The sequence below is a fragment of the Tyto alba genome, unplaced genomic scaffold (genome assembly GCF_018691265.1).
Source record: "Tyto alba isolate M040663 unplaced genomic scaffold, T.alba_DEE_v4.0 Super-Scaffold_45, whole genome shotgun sequence".
Classification (NCBI taxonomy): domain Eukaryota; kingdom Metazoa; phylum Chordata; class Aves; order Strigiformes; family Tytonidae; genus Tyto; species Tyto alba.
In genome coordinates, this window is record NW_024881321.1 from 31,015,693 (window position 1) to 31,040,253 (window position 24,561).

Genomic DNA, 24,561 nt, shown 5'->3' on the forward strand with positions numbered 1-24,561 from the left:
TAGATGTCTCAAGCTGAGCACCCAGGAGTCATGAAAAATATGGAAATAAAAAGGAAATATGGGTCTCAGTACTTAATGTTTCGCCATTGCAAAATAGGACCAACACTTTTTTTTATCTAATAGAGAGTTTAAGATATTTGTATAGCACTTCTGAGAGCTGAGGTTTAAAGTTTTTAATGTTCAAAGTGATGTTTTTATTGCTATTCTGTTTGTAACTTTTTTCGTGTCTTTTTCTTCAAGCATAATAGTGAAAAGTATTTTTTTTTTTCTTTCTTGTACATGGAGGTACAGTGTGAACACTTAGCCTCAGCAGCTGGGTACAAATAGTGGTGGCATAATTACAATATGTGCAATTCTGCTGATGGAATTATTGAGCAAATGCTATTACTGCTTTGGGAAGTGTAGGTTTGGGGTGGCTTCTTAATGCAATGGTACAGTAATTGCTTCCTTCCAAATGAAAAAAAAAAAAAGGTGAGTGGAACAATAAAGGAACAATGCAACTACTTCAGCATGGCTTTTTACTTCCCATAAAACACATTTTAATGTAGTACATTTCAATTATGATAATTGTCCTTTTTTCATTCTGTTCTAGGCAATGGTGTTTGTAACTGTGGAAACTGTGAGTGCTGGGAAGGATGGAATGGAAATGCTTGTGAAATCTGGCTGGGAAGAGAATACCCTTAACAAGGGACGTTAAAGACTGAGGAGGTTTTTTGTTTGTTTTTCTTTAGGCTGCTAGAACATTTATTTTCAGAAGTACTCAGTGTGTGGGTGTGCATGCACACACACGTACAATAGTGTAAATACTTTAGAAAGCTCATTTGAGAGCGTGGTCCTTAAAGAAATGTATGACAAAACTAAAAGAAAAAACTTTAAAATGCCTTGGGAGCAGGACAGTCCAAGCTCTAAAAGGTGAGTCATAAACTATTGGCCCTGTGGAACTTCTCCAGAGTTTTTTGGTAAATTCAGTGGGACTGATACTATTTCTAATAATGTCTATTTCTTAGGCAACCTCTGGAAAAGGTGTAAGAAAGCCTTTTATTTAGCATTATTTACTTGGTTGTCACTTCCCCGTATCAGTATGCAACAATACTCCTGTAGAAGAGTAGCACTAGTTGAACATTTGTCAAATAATTAATTTGGTTAATTTTTTGGTGTTTGACAAATATATTGCTCGGCCCTTTTTTCTTTGTAACAATCCTGATTATGCACCAGCTCATAAATATTAATGACTTTTTATTTGGTCAAAGCATTGTATTTGTATAACTGAGGTCCAATTACCTGAAAACAATAAGCTGAAGACCCAAAATGTCTGAACAGATCCTCGTTCACAAGAGAACTTCTTAGTTTCTTTGTGGTTTGTGTGGTTAAGTTGATTATCTAATCTGCATACTATAATACTTTCAAATACATAACCTATAGGAGTATAAGGAATTAAACTAATAAAGATACAAATGTATGATTACCTATTCTGAACATGTATCCTGCAACTCGTGTACTTTTATCATACTTTTCTATGTATGTACAGTTGCCTCATCCTCTTAAAAGTAAAGCAAATGAAAATTTGTTATACCAATAACTTTTAGGATGACAATTCTGCATGCTATTAGAAATCACTGTTTGGAACAGATTGCACTGTCACACACCGTATTCATTGAATTTAACTGCTGTTATAGAAGTGGGGAGCCTGAAGGTCAACTGATTTGAAAAATCAGCTATGCTGTGCAGTAGCCTGGTATCGGCCAAAGACACTCAGAAAATGGCCACAAAGTAATTAAAGGTTTTATACAGTAAATACAAACAAAGCAGTGATATGAACAAAACTTTTATTTTCATTTTCCAATGGTGAAATGCTGCTCAGTGTGAAATTCACATTGAGTTATGAATGATGCACAACTATTGGGACTTCCCTAACTTATTTACATATGAGTATTTTTTTTTTTTTTACATGTAGATTTGGCAGCCCTTGATTTCTTTAGAGCAAAAAAAGATACATACATTTTAGTTTCAAAAGTGTTTACATTTTGTGAAATCATGAGAGAAATCATGATTGAGAGAGAAATTGATTGAATGGCTGGAGAATATTTCTTTTTAATACCAAACGGTAACATTGTGGTTTAGATGCCAACGTCCTGATTTTTGAAGAGGTACATGACTCAGAAATAAGGGAATTATATATCAACCAAAAAAAGTATTTCCATTATTAGTCTAGAAATTAGTTTTCATTTAGAAAGGACAATTTTGAAATAGGAAAATACAATGGTACAGAACATGTAGTAGAATGCAAAAAATGTGAATGAATTTATTTAACCACTTTTATTAATTCCCCTTGTCATGTAGCTTGCTTTTTCTCTTACCCAATATTTTCCTTAACCTGGATTCTTTCTTTCTAAAAATGAAGCTTGTGAAAGCCATGTTCTCAGGGAGTATAATCACCAAACATCCATGCATAACTTATATAGAAGTTATGCAGAAAAAATGACAAACGTCCCAAAGCTGCTAGCTGCTCTCTTTTTAGACAACCAAAATATCAGGCAGATCTCTAAAATGTATTGACACAGTATAAAGAATCTTCAGCGTAAATTTAATCTTGAAATTATAGTTTATATTTTGTACTTATAACCCTTAAACTCTGTAGACCTTAACAGGAATATTTTCTTAAATTTTAACACATATGCATTTTGTCAACTCTGGTGTCTGGAATGCACAGATTGTTGGGTTTATTTATATTTATGAATACCGCTGACCTGAATCATCTTATAATCAGTGCTTTTTCACATATACATTCATCTGCTGAATCAGAGTGTAAACAATGAAAGATACAAAGTTTTCCTTGATTTCCTTCTATCTGCATTTAGTACTGTAATAAGAAAATATTAGATAATCAAAACACTTATCCAGGTTCAGTAGATGCTTTTGACTTGTTTCATAGCATGATAAGCAGTTTTATAAATCCTGTAGATCAGCCGTGGTATTTCAGGTACTCATTCGTAGACAAAAACCAATTCTTTAGAGGGTTGCAATATCATATTTGATGCATTATACTTCGTAATTTGCTTTCACTTTAAGTTTATAAACTTAAAAAGGTGTAAGATGATTCTGATTTATAGTTAGAATTAAAAAAAAAAAAAATTAACTCCAACATTTTGGCTACTGGATGGATTACATATCCATAGCATTTCAAAAAGTGTTATCCAAGTTTTTGTTAAGGTACATATGGAAAAATATTAGAATATTCTAAGACAGCTACTGTCAGTGGTTCATTAAAATGTAAATTGTCAAAACAAAATGGTACTGTTGCTATAAACCTTAAAGTATTAACTAAGACTACTAAAAATATTATGTATGTGCAAATTCCTTTCCAATTTTTATTCTGTTTCTTATAATGTTGCTAAAACATTCCCCCTGCTCTTCATGCTGAGGTAACTGGTGATGTAACTCCCAGCAGATCTGTTTTGTGGCTCATTTCCTGACTAGAAAAATGAGATCAGAAGGAATAAGATTGTTATTCCATATATGTGAAAATAATAGCTATATTAATAAATTGTGATTTTACACCTCATTCCCTGTGACAGGAATGCCAGATGAACTGAAAAAGCAGGAAGAGGTGTAAGGGAGTGAAACTTACTGCTTGATTCTTCATACCTAGTGTCTGTAAAACCTTGTTTTCAGGCCTGTGGCAAAAGGCAGATCTAGGTGGCCAAAACAAAATGGGATAAATGGGGATTTTGTATCAGTTAGATTGATAAACCTTATAAAAAAAAGATACTAAAGCCTTGCTTTCTTCTTACAAGAGAAAGAACCCAATCCAGAAGTGTGCCGAATGCTTCTACAATAGACTTGCAGGATTATGCCTATCGTATATAACATATCTGTAATATTACCTATGAAAGAGCTCTGGATTGATTTGCGTGTATTAATTATTAACCTACTTGTGATCCTTTTTTCCCTGGCCATACTCTTTTTAGAAACACGTAGATGAGCATTTAATCATGTACCTGCTCTGCCATTTCTGATGCTTCTTCACAGAATGACATCTCACTTTGTAGCTAAATGATACAGCCAAATGATACTGGGATGAAGAAAGCTAAGTTGAATATTACTGTGACTAGGTAATAGAACAAAAAATTTATTATGTTTTTAAAAATAAGTTATAGCATTTGCCTTAGTCATCGTAAAACCCCCTTGTTATTAGACATTTTAAAATTAATTGCACAGAATATGATTTTATCTAAAGGGGCATTTACAAGAAAGATAACCTCCTTTGTCTAATTTTACTTGCATTCCCATTTGAATGGAGCTGAATAATTTATTCTTTATTCCAGTAAACAGATGGATCAGCAAGACACACTTTTAACACATGGACCAAACTGCTGGCTTTCATAAGTCATTGCTTACAGTGGTTTTAAACCAAGAAAAAGTTTTCCAATATATATAAAGTCAGAGTTCTTACTGTTATTTCAGGTGTGACCATATGACCACATGACCACTGTCAAAGTGAATTGCTTTACTTTATATCTGCGGGGGAGGGAGTTTGTTAAGAACCAGTCTGACTCTACACAAGTTAAAGTTTATGAAAATGACAGTATATTAAAAAATTGAGAGTTGCTAAAAACCCCAGCAAATTAAGCAAAAGATGTGCTATGTGAACGACAAAGCACTTAAAAGCTATAGACACCTTTCAATAGGCTCTATCATGTGAGCAATCTCATACTTGTGTATTTATAAAATTTTCTAAGTACAACAAAATGGTGCTCTGTTGATTAGTTCATATCTACTTTAAACTGGATTTCTAAAACTGTGCAGGTGTGACTGATTTTGCCAAACAGAACTGTAGCTGAAATACAGTTTAAAAATCCAGTAAAGAGTTAATGATTATGTGCAGTGTTAACCTATGAAATGGTAAAATGAGGTTGGATTGCTGTGCAAACAGTCTCTCAGAGATTAGATAAAACTCAGAAGAAGAACAAAATACAAAGTAAGCATGCAAAAGGTCTGGAACAATGCAGATTCACAGAGAGCTGGACATGTAAGTACAAAAAACCCAATCTGGAAATACAAATGGATTCCATGAGTTTTACTATACAGTACTTCAGTAGTAACAGACAGTTGAAAACAGCTTTCACTTAACAGCAAAATTAATTTTAGAGGGAAGAAAATGGTGAAGTCTCATTCTGGAGAACAGCAAGAGAGGTATTATATTAAGGAGCTAAAATTTTCTTTGGCATGGTAAAAGGGGAGAACTGAGTTTGCCAACGTATTTACATGAAGTTTCACCATCCTGTGGCCAGTGCAATGATGTTTTGCACAGTCTACTTCTTACATAAACTTTTTTGTTGTTTTCCGGTATGCCTTCATATAAATGCTTTATTCATCATGTTGAATCTGTGTATACAATAAATAAGAATAAACACAAACTGTACGATGCAGACAAACTTTTTGCATATATGCACGTAAATTTCATAATACAGCCCAACAGTTCTCTGATAGACACAACCCACTACATGCAGTTCATCCTTTCCATCCTCTTCCCATGCAACAGATGAGACAAGAGACAAAATTAAAGGGAGGAAGCAAAGCACAGAGACCCCTTTGCTATGTTTAAACAGATTGTAGAAAAAATGTTTTTTAGGGCATCTATTCATTGGATTAAACACACATATGGATTTAGCTCATAGAAACAAAACCAGAAAATGGTAAGAAAAAAATGCTGTATTTCCAGTATGTACTAACTGCTTACAAAAATTAAGTCTGGCCTTAGTTATAGCCCCTCCCTCCCCCCTAACTGATTCACAGATCATAATTATTCAGGATCAAAAGTTTCATGTTGAAAACAATACTACTGTAGTATCAGACCATGAACCAGAAGCTCCTTGCATGGCTCAGCCAGGTCTTTGGCCCCATCTCTCCCCAGGCTCTTACACCGGGAGACTAAAAAGACGGCTGGATGGGACATAAACACAGGTATTCCCTTCTCATGAACTCTTATGAAATTCAGGTGAGAGAGAAAGAGAATGTAGCCTTCAGCTGTATTATCTTACTCAAAATATTGTAAAGTGCTCCTCTCGTAACTGTAGGAGAGCCTGGGGCCTCCTCTGGGACCCAGCAGACAGTACAACGTCAAGGCTGCTGCCTCCCATGGGCCCTCCAGGTGCAGAGCAAGTCCCCAGCTCACCATGTGAGCTGCTTTGGTTTTCTTTTGTTTCCTCTGGGATGGCGCACAAATCCCACTGGGCCATATGGGATGAGAAGGGTGCACCGAAGTTTTTATCAAAGTGTTGTTTCCCGCCCACACACACATGGTTAGTGCTAGCAGGCAAGGGCACAGTCTAAGTCAAAGTTTCTTTGCGTTTTTATCACAGTATTAGAGTAAGTTTGTATTTTTTTCCTCTACATAGATAGTGGGCTTCATGCTTAACTCATTCCCTCCTTAGAAAGACCCATCATCAAGTGTTAGATTGCTGTTCTCCTATTACAGATATAAACAAGGAAGTCTGGCCTGCGAAAAAAGTTCATCTAGAATTTAGCAGCTTTACAGTAGTCTCCTTGAAGAGTGCACTAAATGTCGCTTCATAAAAACAGAAGATATTTGAAAACTAGCACGAAGAGTTCATTCAGACTGCATCAGTTGTTCATCTGAGCAGACAGGGAGTTTGAAATAACCAGAGGTCTCAGTTAGGGACTTCAGCACAAAGATGTGATAAAACAAATTGCCAGAAATACAATGCTAAAAAAGAATTAGATTATTTCCTTTTTTTTTTTGTATTTAAATATCAAGATGCAAGAGGCCAAGAGAGCATTGCCACACAGTTTTGCAGACTGAGGTACAGTTTGGTCCTTGTTGCCCTTTCTGAGAAACAAATACCTCATTAAGCATAGAGACTAGTACCCATATTTTTAGTCTTCTGAAAGCCTGTGACTAAGTGTGCAACACCTCAGTGGCATCTCTGTGGCCTTCTCTAAATCCTTCTCCCTGCCCTCAACACTGGCTTAATTGTTCACAAGTGACAAACTCAAAGGGCTTCAATGTTCTTTCTGGTAATATGATCCAAGGCTTCAATTTTATGATGTTTTTGATTTGTTTTAGGTTAATGTAGGAGAAAGTACAGTATACAGAGATCAAGGCAAGGCACCTTCAATCTAGTAATTTGTTGGGCAAATTATCCTAGAAAGCTGGGTGGAGGTACGTACTGGGATATCAGTGAGATACACAGGACCGGACTTTGCATGCTTTGCTAAAAATAAAAATAAAGTTTTGTAATATGTCCAGTTTTAAAACTTTTTTCTTTTCTTTTTTTTTTTTTTTTTAAAACACCAGAAATATTAAACTATGATTTGTAACTACCCTTTGCATTGGTGCTGCAAAAAAGAACACAACAACATCCTTGCCCATGCTTTGCTAAGTAGGTGTGAGATTCAGCCAAAAGTAACAATGGCATTAAGTTCAAGTTCCTTAAAAACAGGAAAGGATTATATTTGAAATGGATTTAGGTAGCGCAATTCTGGTTAGTCTTATTTTATTTTTTATTTTTTTTATCGGTGGTGGTTGTTTTTCAAACAATGAAGATTTAATAGATGAAAAATGAGCCTTAATTCAGGCCTACAAGGCCTACAAAATTCTTTGGACCCACTTTCCCAAAAATGAGTGGGTCTTGCTCGCTGGGCAAGGCAAATGTTACCATTACCAGTAAGCCTGTGATATGTATAAAACACACACACAAAAAGAAACTATAGGGGGATGCCAAACACTCCTTTCAGAAAACTTCCTGTTGGTTGTGTTTGACACTCTTCCCTTCACTATAATGCCAACCTCAGAAGCACAGTATCTGTTACTGGAGTATTCACATTTAATCAATATTGTAAGCCAGAGACAACAATCCTATTCTTTATAGATATAATTTGTAATAATAGATTTTTGAAGGCTTCCTGATTCCCTGATTGCTTTCAGAACTAAGCCACCGGCAACACTTAAGTTATAGAGAAACACAATCCCTGCAAAAAGTCACAGACAGTGGAGCGAGCAGCCTTATAAAAAAGGGAAGAAGAGAAATCCATAATAGCACAGGTTTACAGCATCTAACTAGAAATTACTTGATTATTTGTGTGCTACAAAATAGAACTTAAACACATGGATTTTGCTGAAACTGGACTCAAAAAGAGATTATGGGCAATTGTCAGCAGGCAAGGTATCAAGTGTACTTGTGAAGTATGTCATTCACATGAAGTGTCACAGTCACAGAAAAGATATTAAAAAGGCATTCCAATATCTGGTAGGGCATTCCATGGTCTGAGTTTAGCTGGTTCATCCAGGTGTCTTCTTGTTGTGGGTGGAGCTACATGTTGAGATTTATCCTCTTGCAACAACTCAGTTCAGCAACAGCAACGGGCAAGCCTGTGACTTGACGCAAGCTGATCCACAGACACTGCAGAGGGGAAGTCTGGCAAGGATAAATTGCTCAACTGTGCTCGGGACTCAGTAAGTCACAACACCTGTGAGGATCTGGCTATGTCGTCTTACTCTTGGTAACTGGTTTGCCGCCATTCATTATTGCAGATGCACTTGTGCTTTTACTTGGAGTTACCCCAGCCTTTGGCACTGTTTCTCCAATATCATGCAAAGACGGCTCTCGATACATGGCAACTGAGGGGAGAAAAGAGAAAAGGAGAGACATTTTTAAGGATGTATCTGTTTAATATAAGAGCTCATCTCAAACAGGATTAATTTTCTAGTGTAACTGATATTGTAATATAATCCATGTTCCTCTTGCACATGAGGAAAACTCTTTGCTTTGACAGACACTTGTCTTGCATGATGGATAGCTTTGCTTGACCCTCCAAATCTCTCACTTCTGTATGTGACTTAAAAACACAGTAGGAAACCGTATGCTTGCTTGTTTAATGGAAACTATAGAAGCCTTGGAAATTAAAAACTACTGTTCTGTCTTTGCATGAGGCAGACACACACAAATGTACATATATATACACACATATGTATATATATATACACCCCTTAAATAAATATTCTGCAAGTTTTTAGAAATAAAACGAGATAAGACAGATGGTGTTTAACAAATGGGATCATATGATACAGTTGTCTAGACTCAAGTGTTCATTTTTAGTTCTACGTTGCAAGACTAGGCTTGAGTCCAGTTCTACAGTTATTTGTACATCTGTCTCCCACATCTGAGGAGCTTGGCCATGGTCTCTTCAAGTATGTACTGAAGAAATGTCCAGGATAGAGCTGCAGAGAGTACACGAGATTTGAGTTTCTTTATTCCTCCTTTCCAAAAATACACGTAGTAACCACTGATCTCCACTGAATGTAGAAGTGCAGTAAACTCCAAATTAAACTATTAACTGACTTCTTAAAGGAATTAAAAAATTGCCCCTGCACTTCAGTCCCTATCTAACCACTTTAAATCCTTTGAGGAAAATACATGAGTTCAATTACACAGTTCCAGCATTAATCTGCCTTAATGATTAATGCTCCTGGATAATTCAATTTCATTTTCCATGTCACTGAATCAGGTAATATTTCCACTTACACCTAACTTCAGTAGCATTTATTTATATCAGACCAACACTGAAAGAGATGTCAAAACAGTCAAAGGAATTAATTGTCACACTGATTTCAGGACTGGCTGTGTGCTGCCATTGAGAGCACAATCCCTTCATCCCTTGGCTAATTAGAGTAGGAGGCAGGAGCATCAAAGTACTGACCTTGATCTTCAATGGTGTAAAGTTTAGTAATAAATATGAAGGGCCCCATAGCACCATTAACTAATCAAATACTTGTTCTAACATTTCCAGTGACATAATCTAAATCCTTTTATGGCCTCTGAAAGTCTGAAATTAAATGTCTTCTCTAGAGTACATAAGGCTAGTTATGATCTGTCTTCAGAGTACCCCCATAACTGTGTTTAGGACACTTCGCTGATTAATTAAAATAGCTTGATGAAATAGCACCATGACCTACAAAAATATTAAGTCGAATAACATGAGATGGAACTATAAAGTAAGGAATTATATAGCAGGGCTGTCATATTTGATGACTCTCATGGGCAATGTAAAGCAAGTTATTTCTAAGCCTTGTCTAAGCTATTTTGATAGAGTCTGACCATCCAAACATTAATGAAAAAAGTAACTTCTTTCCTAATCCATATAAATTGATGGTGCTTTTAAAGATGCACTGGCTTTCCCTCCCTACAATTCTTCTAATTTAATATAAAGGGATTGACATGTAAAGTGTCAATATTGTTGAGAGCTCATGAAAATACTGTGAGCTTTTGCAAGATGAGGAGAGCACGAAGGCATCAACTCGAGTTCAAATATGAATCACCGAATGGTTTGGGTTGGAAGGGTCATTAAAGATCACCTAGTTTCAACCCTGCTGCCATGGGCAGGGACACCTCCCGCTAGACCAGGTTGCTCAAAGCCCCATCCAACCTGGCCTTGAACCCTGCCAGGGAGGGGGCAGCCACAAAGTGGATGAAGTGAAGTTAAAACATAGGATTATTCAGATTTTTTCCCTATGATGAAACTAAAACATTTAACAAGCTGATCCTTTAATCAAAAATTTGAAGTTAAAATATTAAAATAAATGAGTCTTCTAACTAAAGCATTAGTCAGGTATGTGTTTTCAGATGTTAAGTAATGAGATAATTTCCAGAATGACTGAGGCTATGTGTAGGAATAATATAAATGAAATTTGGAGCACCATCAGGACAAGAAGCAAAAAGCAGCATACGTTTATAAAGTCCTGCAGAATATGTAGGATAATCCAAAAGTTCCAACATATAAATGAATATACTTTTCAGAGAATGTGTGACATCATTTTAATGCGTACGGTTAGTATTACTTTTATTTGCTTCTATCTTGGTTTATGGCCAACTTACATAAGTTACGTGCATTACATCAACTGGCTAAGTAATACAGTATGATTTATTTTATAAAGAGACCTTTGTGTTTTGGATTAGCAAGCTTTTACTTTGAAATGCTGACATTTCATCCATTGCCTTTATAACTCCCAATTATCCTACAATGTCCATTATTTCATTCTGCTTAATGAAAGGACTATTTTCTCACTGCAAGACTCACAACAGCTTTTGTTCCTACCAAGAGAATATCTTAAAAACAGTGCAATACACTTCCACAAAAGATTTATTTTCTTGCAAAATGACCTCTTAATCCCTGGAAAAATTGTTTTTACATGTGCCCTTTCTAGCATCACTATGCTGAAGCACAAAACCACTCATGAATCCTGGGGACTGTCATTTGGAATGGCCCCTGTGTGGGGCATGCACATTCACAAAGGGTATTTTAGAAACTGTTCCTTCTTTTTGCAAGATTTATAGGAGGATCTGCCAGCAATGGACTGAGTCTCACCTTCCAATGGCTTGGGTAGAAAATGAGCTGCTGGTTTTGTTTTCTTCACTCTGTTTCCTTTCATGACCTGCCCTTCTTTGTTCAGCCCCAAGAACCAGGCTCTCCCGGACTCCTGTTGTCTGTAGAGCATGGATGAGTAGATTACATAATAATTTTCAAAAACAGACTCCTTGAATTTGCATTCTGGTGTAAAAAGTTCCTGTGGGAGGAAAAGTAAATGTTAAATGATATCTCTAAAGTGAGGCCTCTGTTTTTTTAACTTACAAATAACCTCTTGGTAAATTTAATATATGACTTATAATAGGGTTCTGCTTTGAGACCAGATATGTCTTTCACTAGAAGACTTCCAGGTGAAGCTGTCACACCTCCCATGGATGCCTCTGTTTTCCCATCTGTGCAACAGGGATAGTGTTTTTTCAAAGTGCAGAGGAAGTGACACAGGCATATAAACACTATTTAAAATACAGAATAATCATTATTGTGCTTATTTTTCTGATAGGATATTCTTGTAAAGAATAATGAAGTCTATGCTAAAACAACATTAATGAGAAAACAGTTGTTCAGTTTTACCATACTAACTATTAACTATTTGATGCTTAAAAATTGCTGCTGCCAATATGTTAAAATATATATAATTTCCTAGAGTAGACACAGCCTTAAACACCCCACGAAAACACAAATTTCTCTACAAGGAAATGTAATTCCTATTGACACCCTTGGTGTTCATCCCAATACCAGTAATGCTTCCAGAAGTCACACTCAATAATAAGACCTAAACCCTTTACTAAGGTTAACCTAAGCACAAACTTCTGGAGCCCAGTAGCCAAATTAATTTAATTAAAAATAATAACAATTAACAGTAACAAAATAAACAGTACAAACATATATTGAGACAGAGTTTACCAAAATCCTTTGGGAAAAAACCCAGCAAGTTAGCAAGCAAATAAAATCACATTTAAAATATCATAAAAAAATAGGATTCTATGTGAATGTGATTTTCAGTCTTTGGACCCATCTGCTGAAACCTGTGGAAAAGAGTCCCTTCATAAAAGGAGGAAGTAGATGTGGGAAGGTGGGAGGTGGCTTGCTAAGCTTTCTGAGCACAAAGTTCTCCACCCTGAGTCCTATTTTTTTTTATTCATCTTTCTTTCAGTTGTCTTTCCCAAGAAGTAAAAACCTGGAAATGTCATATATTTTCACTTCTCCATTCACAGTATTTTATGGTTTTGTTTTGTTTTTTTGTTTTTCTTTTTCTTTCCATTTCTTTTTGCTCCTGGCTCCATGCAGTACTGATTCAACACTCAGCAGGTAATGTGCTTTCAGGGTCTCTATGCCATCCCCAGATGCTTATATATTGTATGAATTTCACAGCTGTTTCTGTCACAGATTTCCTTGCTGGAAATCAAAGCCCTTAAAGACACTGCTCCCCATACCAGAAAACACAGATGAAGTGCTTTTCTGATTCTGCACTACATGTCACTTAGTGCACAACCAAGTTTTCCTAACATTATGGGATACACAGTATTTGTATTGCCATGGCTTAAGTTACCACCTGTGAGCAAAGCTGTCTTGATGGACACCAGGCATACTATTTGCTTTCTCAATTATGGAGCAACTCTTATCTCAAATAAAAGAGAATTAGTGTATTTTATCCAGCAACAGACTAAAATCAGTTACTGCAGCAGCTGGGAAATAATTAGTGAACCTTCCCTAGAACAGGTTGCTTTGTCTGTGTGAGCAAGTACGCTTAGTGTCTATAGGTCACACACATTTACAGGATGCAAAAACTATTCTCCGATGTGCGCAGTGGCCATTTTTTTGCACTGCCACTTCTTTACCACCTATGTGCACAACTGTGCATATACACACATGCAGAAATGTGAATGCAGTCTGTACTAGAGGCTCCAAAAGCTAATGACAAACTGCACCTCCTCCTTTGCCACAAGGCCTTTGCTCCCTCTGCTCCAAGACTTTAAGACATCTGTTGTTTGTGTTACTCTCCTTTCTCCTCCACCGATTTCAAATCACAGTAGGGCTCAAAGGAGACTCAAAATAAAACCAGAAGGCAGGGTGGCATGCTAGAGGGAATGCCTGTTAAAGCCTAGCACAATCATTTACATGTGAGTCATGTTCCTCCGCTGTTGAAACAGCAGATGCTAATCAGGAAATGCCTACACAGCTCTCCTCATTACCTGCTTCACTGCAAATGCTACCCCCTGTGTTCCCCACTAAGTTTTACTTCCTTGTAAAGCTCGATTACCATAAACACTACTTCTTAGCCAATACTCACTTTTTGCTATAAACAAAAGCTGCTTGTCTTTCCATGCTCCTCCGTACTAGAGATGGTTGGCTGCCTGTAAATGCTGTGTGTGTTTTCACAAACAATATCCATTAGGACACTGAAACGAGATTCCTTCAAATCATATCCCACCTCTGAATCAAACCTGGCTCTTCCCTCTCTCATTTCTTTGGCACGTATAGTAGTGATTCTGACAGTGAGATATTTACTTTACCAAGTAAAAAAAATGGATGATGCCAACACAATTACTTGGCTACTCCTGGATGCAGACTGATAGACTGGACAAACTGGCATCATTACTATTTCTTAGTAATGAAAAGCATGGTAATAGTCTGCTATTTTTTTTTTTTTTTTCTTGGCATACAAGGAAGAGCCAAACCTGAATACTGTATTCTGCCCAAAAGTACAGCAGCTATCCTCTAGATGTATGGGTAGCGCAACAGCTTTGGGTAGCTTTACATTCACCCAGTATATTGGGGTGCAATTTTGCCTGGGATAAACTCTCAGTCAAAAAGTCACTTAAATACATGTTACATTAGAGCAGGCTAATACTTCCACCAGTGCAGAGTATTAATGAATGAAAATCAGGCATCTGACAATGACTATGCTGAACTGCAACCATCAGTTCCTCTGAGGATAGAATTGCTCAGAATGAGACTTCTGAAATGGACACCTTCTCTGGGGCTCAGGTGGAAACTGAGTATTTCTAAGTTAAGAGTAATATCTAAAGCCTTGCCTCAGACACCATCTCAGATGGCTGAAAAGCTGTAAGCATCTATATTTTCTCCAGTAAAGCAGCCATGACACCTAAAATACTGTTTCTGCATGTGCATAGGCCAAATCTAGAGCTGTATACCTAAGGCTCAACCCAGTAAGAACGCTCAGAAAATTATTAATGTGCTAACAGCATCGACTTTAAAAAAAAATAATCCACAGATTACTTTATTCAAGTCCATTGCTGGAGAGAAAGGCAGTACAAGGGCATTTTATAAGAGAAACTCAATGGTGAGGGCATTCCCCCAGGCTACTTGCCTATCTGTATCCAACCTGAAGGAATCGAAATCCGCATCAGGCTGACATGAATCATTCAGACCTTCCCTGCAAGAATGACTTTTTGGGTTTTGATTCCAGGACAGTCTTTACATTTTGTATTAGGAAGTGAATGAACAAATTGCAAAACTAGACATGACTTGAAAACAAGAACTTGTGCTCAGGATTTCTCTTCCAAGGTCAGTGCCAAGATTTAACCTGTAGTCTTATATAAAAGGTGATTTTCTCCTGTCAAAGAATCATTTGAAAAACAAAGTATATACCGACTGCCAATTTCCAAAACCCCAGGAGTAGGTTTTGGCTGTAAACTGCAATCTGATGCAGTTTCCTGGGTGCTAGAGAAGTGAAGGATGTATTAAATTGCACCTTGCTGAGAAGAATTTTCACTTGGATATTTTTGCCAGCTTGCCATCAAGCTTTGCTTGATGTGAGTCATATTTGGGGATGTTTTAATTCTCCTGGTTGCTGTAGCATTAGTAAGTATCACAACACACATGTTGTGGGTTCAAACTCTTGCAATCAAAAAGTCTTGTCATGGATGAGTTCTCGGTTTTGGGGTCCCCACCACTGTTGCTGAAACAGCTTTGTAGCCCTACATCGTAATAGTGGAACTTTAGATCATATAGTTGTCCAGTGGTGTCAGAATCTGATCTAATTTAAGAACAAAACACAAATTATATAACAAAACAAGAGTCATTATCCACCTCTCAATCTTAGCAGTACCTAAAGTTACCTGTGTGGTCAACATGGAGCTACAAGGACTGTTGGAAAACAATGTAGATGACAACTGAGATTAATTCCCTACCAAGTAATGTCTTTCTGTCAATCACAGGCTGAAGTCTGACATGATGAAGCTAGGCCTCCATGCTAATCAATATTATGATACAGTAACAAATGACTATAGTTCAAAATCAGAGTGCAGCAAACTTTACTGTCCCACAAGTCATTGAGTAAATGAAAATATCTGAATGAGTTATCAGTGTAACATTTAATTGCTGGGCTTTCATAATTTAGTCTATTCAATTTATTGAGCTTTAATGAAGTTGCACATATCCATTTGTAGCCATGGTCTTTCACTGAAAATAATACCTGCAAAGCATGGCATTTTTCTACGACAGCTCTGAGAAGAAATAATTATGCACCTATGGACAAGACACCTATGCTTGCAAAGTAAAAAATAGCATGACAACACAGCTAGCCATAAAGCTTCTAGATATTGTTTAAAAATTACATTAACACCTGCAATTTTAAACTATATCTCTGTTCAGTAAGTCAATCAATAATGAACTGTTGGGGCTGAACAAAAAGTAACCTTCCACTGCATACCATGAAGGACAGCATAAGACCATGGCTCTACCATGGTCATCAAAACAGGCAGTTCCAAGGACAAGGGCTTCCACAAAAGTTTCCCACCTTCTGCTCCCGAACCTTCAAGCCTCTTTAGGTTTGTGTTTTATTCTCAAGTATAGGGAAAGGAGGGTATCTTTCCAGTGACAGCGCACAGAACTGACATAGCTAGCAGTCAGCCTCTTGAATGGTAGCCAGCAGCAAATAAGAACGCAGTGTATTCCCCTGGAGATGGGCACAACGGCACTCGTTCATCACACTGGGCAGCAAAAGCGCAGCTGCAGGCTGAACCAGCTACAGCTTCTCCTTGGTGCCAGGCAGAAAACACAACCGCAGGACGAGCTCAGAGATTGCCAGGAATGGAACAGCCAGTCTAAACAAGCACTGTAAAAATAACCTGACCCTATTTATTATTTGCACTTAGAAGTCCAGGTGGTGGAACAGGACCTCAGTGCTTTGGAAGTACAGAACAAGCGGAATCTGCCTGATGTGAACGCCTTTCAATCCAAATAGCGATTGATACGGGGAAAAAAAAAAAAAAAAACAACTCAAAACATCTGAACAATGATATCAGCACGCTACTAGGTGCCTATCAAACATTTTTTTTGTAGGAAAGGTGACAAAGGATTTTTAAGGAGAGACTGAAGAAAGGACATTAGCCCTGTGGAGGCTTGTGGGAAACTTCTGCAGAGTGAGAAAAGCAGCACAGAGTCAGTGCAAAGGTATTTTGGGGGTTAGAGGCTAGCAACACAGGAATCAAAAAAAGGAAGTGACATTTTAATAGTGGATAGAAAGGTTGGAAATGACTCATGAAGAAGGGCCTTAAAATGGAAAAGAATGAGTCTGTGTTTAATGAGGAGAAGGCATTCAAAAGAGAAGAGAAATACAGTTAAAATAATAAAGCTGGGAAATTAACTTTGTGGCAGACTTCTGAACGGAGATTGTGGAGGTAGCACTACATTTCTCAGTGCAGGAGGGGAGGATGCTGGAGTAATTGAGGTGTGAAATGATGAGATCCCAGAAAACAGCTGCAGTGCTGTAAAAGGGCAAAAGGCCATATCATAGACATATTTATGCAGCAAGACCTGTAAGATCTGGAGGATTCACCTGCACGTGGGAACTGGAAAATACCTAAACTGGTATTTCTCTGATTTGCTGCACATTGAATTAGGTGAGCTAGACTACCTTCTTACAGCATACCTGTTTGACAAATGCTGGTGTAAGAGAATAAAAAAGAGATACTCAAGATTTCCCACCTGCAACAACACATTTTTCCAAGTCTTAAGCTGGCCAAAAGGCTACAGTTCAAAATGATTGTGTTCAATGGTTCCTCTTCAAATGGGAGAAAATGCAGCAAAACATGGTTAGGTACTTTATGGATTAAGAAGAAATTGATACTACATATGTTCAGAAGACATTTAGCTGATCTGGGCCTAAAAACCCCTAATACAAATATAATTTTTAAACATAAAAACAAGAACAAGTAAAGTTGGCAGAATTTTCTATGTGCAAACTGGTCAAGATAGCAAGGAAGATGAGGCTTTAGTTGCCACTACAAACCTTGCGGTGACTTTACTAACAAAACTTCAAAATAAAAAGCAGTAACAGCTGAACCTGCCAATCCTACAGATACCCCATGAAAGACGCAAATTCTCATAAGTCTGTTCACATACTTTCCACAGTCTTCTGACAGAAAATTTCCTTGATAGACTAAAACAGTCAGAGAACACCATTTTTGGCTCTTCCGAGCTAGTGTTATTTCTGTTCTCTAGAAGATTCCTAAACACAGGGACTTTAAAAAAATAAAAATTAGAAAAAGATAGGACTTTATATCATGCAGGTAAAAAAAAAAAGGAAGATTCTTGCTGTTTAAAGAATCACTGAGAGTGCAGCAAGGACGTCAGCATGTAAAAGCAAAACTTTTAGCTATAATTCCTGTCTCTCATTTTTACTTTTAAAAAGACCCAGAGATGTGAACATCACTTCTTTTAAAGAAAGAGAACACAACTTTTGACTGAATTAGGCAAAAGCAAATGTAAATCAGTGTTATTGCAAATATTAGCAGTTAATTAATTGAGATTCTAATTAGCAGGGATATGACTGGTAATATTAATAATGTAGCAATTGTTTTAGTCATGTACATTCATGAGCACCTAAAATAAGGTCATGAATAAAATCCACATAGCATACCTAAGACAAACTAAGAAAAAATAGCTTGGACAGATTTCTGTGTGTTTAAGATGGTAGTGACTGCAGCCTGAATTTGGCTTCATTTTCTGTCCAGATTGAAACAGAACATAAAACAGCTTGGATTACAAAACTACTTGTTTCGTAACAGAAAGGTTGGTTTGCTTACAACTAGCAGCTATGGTCATATTAAACTATAATTTATTAAAGGCAATAATATTTTGTATGGAAGGCAGAGCACATACTTACCACTTCCATAAACTTACCATTTGCAAGACTAAACAGTGATGTCAGATAAAGGCATATTTTAGATAATAACTTGAAGAATGATCCCAAAATACTACTTATATACCCTGGCCAGAAGTCTATTATATATCTCACTCCCCAGCCACACAGAAGTTAGTATTATATTACAATCAGTCCTCAGGTATTTATGTTCTTTTGATGGATACCTACAATTCAGAGTCATCAACTCAGTGGGACATGGCGAAAATAGAACAAAATTTCCTTGATATAAGCATTTCTGATATATGTTATTTAAGGTTGTACAGTTTCACTCCAAAAGTGAACTAATGTTTTTGAAATGAATCCCATCAAGCAGATCTGAATCACGACCCTATCATTAGGAGTGAGTGAATCAAGGTTGTTTAAATCTGAAAGAAGGTTTGGGAGAGCAGACTGGAAAAGGTTACTAATTTTTTAAACCTGTCCTTATAGCATTTGTATCCCAAAACTAGAATACTTTAACAAAAGTTCAAGAGAAGAACTACTAAAAATGTAGCTTCCTCACCTGAATAAAAGAAGCAAAATAAATTGTAGAAATATTATCAATAAACCAAATTTGTAATTATGGGTTTAGAATGGGCTGCAGCCCACCAACAGCCATCACATGTTACAGCATATGATCAAGTGTCATATCCTCCTTCATCCCCGGAGACATATAAAGGAGGGTGAAATTATTTTTCTGCTTCAGTCCCACTCTGAACTTTCACAGAAGCGTGTATTTTTTGGCTTGAGTACATCCTTGGCTTTAAAGGAAATGCAGCCATAATCCTTGTACCAGTGAAATGAGATATTTTTTCTCCAAGAACACAATCTCCTCCCCACTTAATCCTTAGCACCTAGTTTAAGATTTAAATTTGTAGTAAAAATCTGCTTTAAGGCTTCAGCTTAAACACCAACTATAACTCCTTGCTGTATCAACACCAAAAGACATCTTTTATCTCCTGTACAGCATCTGTGATTAAAGAAATCCAGTACCAATAAGAAAGTCACACAACCCAAGGCATGACTAAGAGAAATTGCATGTGTTGTAGGGAATATTTTCTTCTACTACTGTCATGGGACATTTTGGAGAAGAACGTGAGGAAACGAGCCTGTCTTTCCTGGTCGCTTCCACTCTGAACAGCTATAATTCATCAGCCTGTAGACAGCACCAGGTTCTCAGCTAGAAGAGGTCAGTGCCAAGGGAAAAATGGGACAGAACTAAATTAAGAGACTGAAAGGAAGGATTTAACAACATAGCTGTTCAAACAAACCACGATGGGTTGAGGAAGAAATTCTCATCCAGTCACACATCAATCCACCATTCTGTCCCTGGATGAATAATGCAAGAGGAATACAGAGTACTCTCAGATATAGACCGAACCTTTCCAAATGACAGTGGAATTTTTTGACACAATTTTATCCAGACACTTAGAGTCATTACTGTAGACAACCTTCTGTAACTCAAATGCCTCAGATAATATAAACTATCAAGAAAAGAAGCAAAATAGTTACTGAAATGGCCAAGTACCTAAAAAGAACCAAGGAGGATAACTCTCTTACCATTTACTGCTAATGAAATCTCTGCTCCTCTGCAATACGCTGAAATATTGGATAAAGAAAAACCGATTCCAGTTTTTGCCACTGCATGACTAGTATAATAGGATTAATTAGCTACTATTGTGCAATGTCAGCTGGGATGGTATACTTTCATATATACGGTGCTGTTACATAGCATTTGCAGACCTCTCTGAGCATGATAGTATGACGTCCATAACTATCTACAAATGCAAAAGTAAACATAAATAGATGCAAATTCAGAGGTATTTTGTAAGGTATACTTTAGGCTCTTTCAGTTCTACATGTTCCTTCCAAAAGATGTGTGAATTTATGAAAGTTTTAAATGGGTGTCATTTACAAGCTGAGAAGCTAGAAAAAGTTGCAAGAACACTCAAGTTATAGAAAGTGTCCTACTTTAGTGTACTCTTTTTTATTTCTTTTTTCTTTACAGTTGTAAGCTTGTTTTTCTGCTTGCAGCCTTTTTTTATGACCTCTCAATGCATGAATTATACTGCCTAAAGAACCATCTATTATAAAAGGCAGGGGCTGGAATGAATAAAAGTCAGTTTGGGTAGGTCAATTATATGAATTTCTTGCTAATGTCTCTTTGTCATCCTTTTGCTGTTTTACGCTGGGTGTTTATATGAAGAACACGAGAGGCAAGCTCAGAGGAACCTCAGTCTGAGGAGACTAATGCAAGCCAAAACCATTCTGTAACAAATGCAGTCAATTCTCTGAGAAAACACCTCAGCTAAGTCTTCTCCTAGTTTCATGACTCCAATAAGCTGCAGTTGACCACTGAAGGCTGGGAAGCAAAGGGAACAGAGACCACTTTCAGATGTTTGTTACTTTTGTTATACAGTAAATATGTATTTTAGGAGGAAACCAGCTATTCTTTGCTTCTTTCACTGTGTATCTCCTTGACCAGCTTTGTCCTTCAGCTGTGGAAGCACTGCTCTAAGTATTCAACAGGTTTTCCTTATTTCATTCCAAAGCATCTTTCACATATGAAGACAAAAGCCCTAAATCCACTCTCGATCTCCCTCCTCCTCTCCTTCACCAATGAGAAGATAGAAAATGATGGACGTCAAATCTTAAAGATGGTCAAAGCCTGACAGGCTGACAGCCTCTTAGATATTCTGTACTGTTTCCCATTATGCATTTTCATTCTTTCACAGAGACGGATGTCTACAACATTGTTTAACCTAAACATGTGAATGCACATATGATGGGACTCCAATGGAGTGCTGCCCACCACATAATGTCTGTCCAGAAAACACAACACAGGAGCAAAGTCATCTGTCTTGAAATTAATGAATATAAACAAAATTACTAAATTTCTTGCTAGTATTTTGAAATGCAAGTGCAGAAAATATTTATATATATACATCTCATGCAAATAGTAATTTTCACTTTAAAAAGTCTCTTTTCACATAATATATTTCAGTTCATCCAGAGATCCAAAAATATTTCCCTATTTAATTGTCATAGCATCTACATAACTGTCACTTCAATTATCCATTATCAGAAGAACCTTAAAATACAGAGATTCAAAACCAAACATTCAAAAGCTCTATAGTAAATCGATACCAAAGACAAAAGAATCCATTCTGTCTCCTGTTTTAACTGAACAATTAGTGGGAAATGAAACGTCAGCCTCTAGAAGGTATTTTTGGAATGGCATACCATTAACCAGTCAGAAGTGGAGAAAGGAAACAAGTCAGACACTTTTGCGTGTATCATTATATGTTAAAAAAGCAGAAACTTAATGTATCTCATTAAATAGGAGATGATTACATGCAACTCCTATCACACACTCAGCAGTGATGCTTGTTTTTGTTATGGGTGGATAACAGCAGGATGATTCTAGGTACATCCTGATGCTCAGATAGAATTCCTCTTTTAGCAACAAGCTTATAGAGGTTGGTCATGAACAATGTGAATATATAGATGTCTGGCAAAACTCATAAAGTCATAAAAATCAGAGTGGTATCAAAGCATTAGGGCTTTTTATTTGCCTCAGTATTAAAATATGCATTGAAGAACTGAAAAAAAGATTTTGGAAGTAGTTTTACCAAATAGCATTCATAACAACAGTAAAGAAAGCAAGATTCTTATCCACAGCTGTTGTCAACTGAGTGGTAATCAATGCCACTACTTGCTCAAGGTGTTAGAAATCTGACAATTTCCCACAAAATCAGCTAGCCCCTTGTTCTCAGGCTGCTACATAACTCATTGTCCATTATAGCATATTCCTATAGCTGTTCTGTGGAAAGTCAAAGCTTAATATTGCTTGGATAACAACATATTGATCTTAGAGCATCTGCAATCTATTAATGATCAATCCTGATGAGTAATGAGATGTACAAATATACAACTTTTAACCCCTGTAATCTGCACCTGATGAATGCAGACTGCAAAAGTGAAAAAAAAAAGAATAATTACTTTCTTTTTTTTGTCATATGCAGTACTCTAATGGGAGGACTAACTCCTCTATACCCTATTGCCTTCCAGCAGAATTCATTGCATCATACCACACAAACATCAGTTTTTGCAAAGAGGCTCAGCTGTAGTGAATATGTTTCCAAGAAAGCAGTGAGGTTTTGCTCAAGACTATGCTTGCTTTTACTGCTGCTTGGAAGTGAATTTACATCACCTATATTCCTGAGAAATAGAGGATCTTCCTCTTTGCCAACATGGCATTAAAAATGCATTATCTATTGACTTGAGTGTCTAATTGCAAAGATAAACTGAGCTAGAAAACATATATTGTTATTGAACTGTGCATAAAAACAATTTGAGGCATAGAATCAGGGTCAAAACTATAGCCTACTCAAAAGAGTAAGTCGATCTATAACCCACCTTCAACTGGCAAAGGAAACACAATCAATACACGTACTAAGGTGCTCCCTACTACATCATGTGTAAGAAGCAGGAGCAAACTGCTGAATGAAAAGACTGTTTTAAAGTCTTACAAACAGCCTACTGAGTTTTAAAGCAAAAAGCATGGAGGTGAAAATATCAGGTATTTTGATTTCCAAGTCATTTGGGAGCACAATTCTTTACCAGTTCAACAAAGATGAGGACTGTTTTTCATAGCTTTCTTTTACAAGAAAGGTATGCATCAACCCGTACTGCACACAAATGCTGAACTGCAAGAGGTAATTCAGAAAGGCTGGAAACAGGCCGAACTTCAGCCAGTGACACGGTTACCCCCAGCTGATGCCTCTGACGTTACCTTGATCTCAGTTGCTTTTTGAGGGAGCAATTACTTTACCTGTGGGTTACAAGCACTAATTTAGTCCCTGGCTCTGTAGACCCCTGTGGTCCTTGATGACTCACATAACTTTCCTCTTACACCTTTTTTCATTGCTTACAACTTACCTGAAGAACTTTAGGGTTCTTTCCTGTATTAAAATTCCTGTTTTCTTCTTAGCCATGGTGGTGAACCTATGCTCAAGAATGTGCCTATGCCAAGGCATTATTTCTTGTGGTCAGAACGTCCTCCTCACCCTTCGTGCCCACCTACTGGCTCCAGCTCCAGCCAAGGGCTTTTCCCCAAGCAGGGGAATTCAGACAAGAGGACACACCCACTCATACTCACATCCGCTACCCTATAAACTTAATTCTAAACTTCAGCATTATGGCCAAAGGAAATAGAGGTATATGCATAGACTACCTATAAAGAATTTCACAGAAGAATTTCCTTACCACAGAAGAATTTCACCAAAATTTCTGTACTTGTTTTTCAGATTATATGCTGTCATTCCACCCCACTGGTTCTCTTATATTCTTTTTTGTTAATACATGTTTACATGGCTGTCTTCTTTTCTGTATGTGCCTAGGTCTCATAGACATTAAGAAAACCCACCAAAACAAAACAAAATAACCGAATCAAAATAGATTTATCAAGTTTGTTATTTTGAGTGTTGTGGTTTGAGCCTACTCAGCAGCTAAACGCCCCGCGGCTGCTCACCCACCCTCCCCCCACTCAGGAACTGGGTGGGAATCAGAGTGGCAAAGGGAGACTCGTGGGTTGAGATAAAAACAGTTTAATAACAGTGACAGAACAACACGCTGACAGCAGGATCAGCGGGTAATGTACAATACAGCTGCTCACCTCCCAGCCAGCAATCCCCAACACAAAGGCCCCACAGCCACACCCCCGGAAGTGAGAGCCCCTCCTGGCCACCCCTGCCTTTATATAGTGAGCATAATGTCACGTGACAGGGGATATCGGCCAATCGGGGCCCATCCCTCCAGCTGTGCTCCCCCCGCCCCCGCACACAGGTGAGGGCACTGGGACCTGGGGAGCCCCTGGGGTCTCAGGGGGCTGCAGCTCCTCCCGCTGCCAGACCAGCGGGAGCGCTAGGCCAGCCCCAACCAGGACAAGGGAGAAGCTCAGAGCAGAAAAAAAAAAAAGAAAAATCATCAAGGAAAAGAAAAAGGTGTCCCACCACTAGACCATG

The 24,561-nt window shown here is 37.4% G+C and overlaps 2 protein-coding genes across 6 annotated transcripts in view; one reads left to right on the forward strand and one right to left on the reverse strand.

The window, feature by feature from the left end:
- Positions 1–5,407, forward strand: part of ITGBL1 (integrin subunit beta like 1) — a 158,644-nt gene extending 153,237 nt beyond the window's left edge. The window contains exon 11 of the mRNA XM_032997038.2: positions 593–5,407. Coding sequence (XP_032852929.1) covers positions 593–684 — 92 coding nt within the window. The 3' untranslated portion in view covers positions 685–5,407. The remainder of the gene's footprint in view (positions 1–592) is intronic.
- FGF14 (fibroblast growth factor 14) overlaps positions 1,810–24,561 on the reverse strand; it is a 412,228-nt gene continuing 389,476 nt past the window's right edge. For all 5 annotated transcript variants that reach the window (XM_032997041.2, XM_032997039.2, XM_032997042.2 and 2 more), the window contains 2 exons: positions 11,386–11,584; positions 1,810–8,641 (listed from right to left, as the gene is read on the reverse strand). In XM_032997041.2, coding sequence (XP_032852932.1) covers positions 8,505–8,641; positions 11,386–11,584 — 336 coding nt within the window. In that variant the 3' untranslated portion in view covers positions 1,810–8,504. The remainder of the gene's footprint in view (positions 8,642–11,385; positions 11,585–24,561) is intronic.